At 45.4% G+C, this 2,060-nt stretch overlaps 1 protein-coding gene across 1 annotated transcript in view; it reads left to right on the top strand.

The window, feature by feature from the left end:
• The window catches only part of tenm3 (teneurin transmembrane protein 3), a gene marked incomplete at its 5' end in the record, with an annotated part of 142,446 nt that extends 140,386 nt beyond the window's left edge, over positions 1-2,060 (top strand). The window contains 1 exon segment of the mRNA XM_014023597.1: positions 869-2,060. Within this exon segment, the coding sequence (XP_013879051.1) occupies positions 869-1,615 (747 nt within the window).

Below are 2,060 nucleotides of genomic sequence, written 5' to 3'. Positions count from 1 at the left end.
AGCCGTAGGCCAGCAGGGGGCGAGCGAAGGCATTGAAGAAGCTGTATGAAAATATAAACTTCCGGTTTCATGGCCCGTGTGGGTTTCCTGTCTGCGGACAGCATCAATAAACCTCCACTCAGATTCCAGATCTCTGGTGTTGTCTGGTTTTCTTTCCTTCTACAAATCACTTTATTTAGCATTTGTGTTTATCATCTCGACTTCAGTTTATTGAATACAAATTTTCTTACACTACCATTATTAAAAGCTGACACGGGTCCGTCACAGAAGACCACGGAAGTAGAGCTGCCAGTTTACAACACTGCGCATGTCCATGTAAACACTTGTCATGATCGGATTGTGTCCATGTAAACAGTACATTCGGATTATTTAATCAGAATACATTTCAGTCCGACAAAAAAAAATTTGTGCATGTAAACATTGCTAATGATAAGTTCTCCTAAATCACTCGTACACACAACTTAAGACAGATCTGTTCGTACAAACGGTTCTTGCATGAAGGCCATTGTTTCCACAAACATTCTGAATTCTGTTTGACTAAAAAGGAGAGTTTGTTTTTTCTTGCATATTTGACTCAACAACTAGACTCCAGCGGTTACAACCCAGTGAGAGCCATACAAATGACTTTTACCTTCACCTGTAGGAACAACTTAACCTTGAAGTAATAAAAATGAAACTAATTTTAACAGGTTTGAATAAAAATGAAAACAAAAACATGGTTTTGTATTAAAAGTGACATCTTTTCAGAGCTTWTTTGTTTTGACCTTTGATTAGACACGTGTTTGGTACAAGGACTACAGGATAGTGCAGTTATCATCTTTCCTCTCACTGTCCTGGACTCTGTCTCACATGTTGGTTTTGTCCACAGTCTATTTCAGGTGTCCAGCAGGAGGTGAGCCGACAGTCTGCGTCCTTCCTGTCCTTTGAGCGTATGCCTGAAATCCAACTGACCCGACGACACTCAGACCACACCAGACCCTGGTTGTGGTTTGCCACCGTCAGGTCWCTGATGGGGAAAGGAGTGATGTTTGCCGTGGTCCAGGGACGTGTGGTCACCAATGCTTTAAACATCGCCAGTGAGGACTGCATCAAAGTGGCTGGAGTCCTCAATAATGCCTTTTACCTTGAGGATCTACATTTTACCGTGGAGGGACGAGACACACACTACTTCATCAAGACCAGTCTGCCTGAGAACGACCTGAGTGCACTTCGACTCACTTCYGGCAGGAAGTCCCTGGAAAACGGGGTGAATGTCACCGTGTCCCAGTCTACGACCGTGATGGGTGGAAGAACGCGTCGCTTTGCTGATGTAGAGCTACAGTACGGTGCTCTGGTCCTCCATGTGCGCTATGGGACCACACTGGACGAGGAGAAGGCTCGAGTTCTGGAACAGGCCAGGCAGAGGGCTCTGCTGAGCGCCTGGGCTCGTGAACAGCAACGAGTYCGAGACGGAGAGGAAGGAGTCCGTCTGTGGACAGAGGGAGAGAAGAGGCAGCTGCTGAGCAGCGGCAAAGTGTTGGGATATGATGGATACTACATCGAGCAGTACCCTGAACTAGCTGACAGTGCTAACAACATCCAGTTCTTACGACAGAGCGAGATAGGGAAGAGGTAACACGGCCTGAAGAAACTGTCCACCCTGGACTGTCAAAGACTAACAAAGATGTCACTGATTCAACTGATTCAAACTGCAAAACTACCCACTGGCTCTGCTTTGGTTTCTTTTTGGTTTGTTTAGGATTTTAAACCTAGTGAAGACCACAGTTGATCTGAAACATAAAAACTACAGATGWGACTTAATGAGGCTGGAACAGAGGCTGTTTTGACCAATGCCTTCTCTCTCGTTCTGTCTCTAATTGTTGTGATTTGCCTTCAGGCTGCACGCAGGTCCTTCCACTTCAGAGTGTTAGGCTGGGCCAACCTGACTGCCTTTTCTATCTGCTTCTCAAAGACTTGGATATAAAAAGGACATCAATAGTTCAGATGGCCTACTGTTTGAGCAGCCATCACAAGCATTTAAACAGCTGCAAACTTATGGGCTGCCGTTTGTAAAGTTACAC

Source organism: Austrofundulus limnaeus, unplaced genomic scaffold (genome assembly GCF_001266775.1).
Source record: "Austrofundulus limnaeus strain Quisiro unplaced genomic scaffold, Austrofundulus_limnaeus-1.0 Scaffold379, whole genome shotgun sequence".
Taxonomy (NCBI): Eukaryota; Metazoa; Chordata; class Actinopteri; order Cyprinodontiformes; family Rivulidae; genus Austrofundulus; species Austrofundulus limnaeus.
The sequence above is the reverse complement of the archived record's forward strand: the minus strand, read 5'-3'. Positions and strand labels throughout refer to the sequence as shown.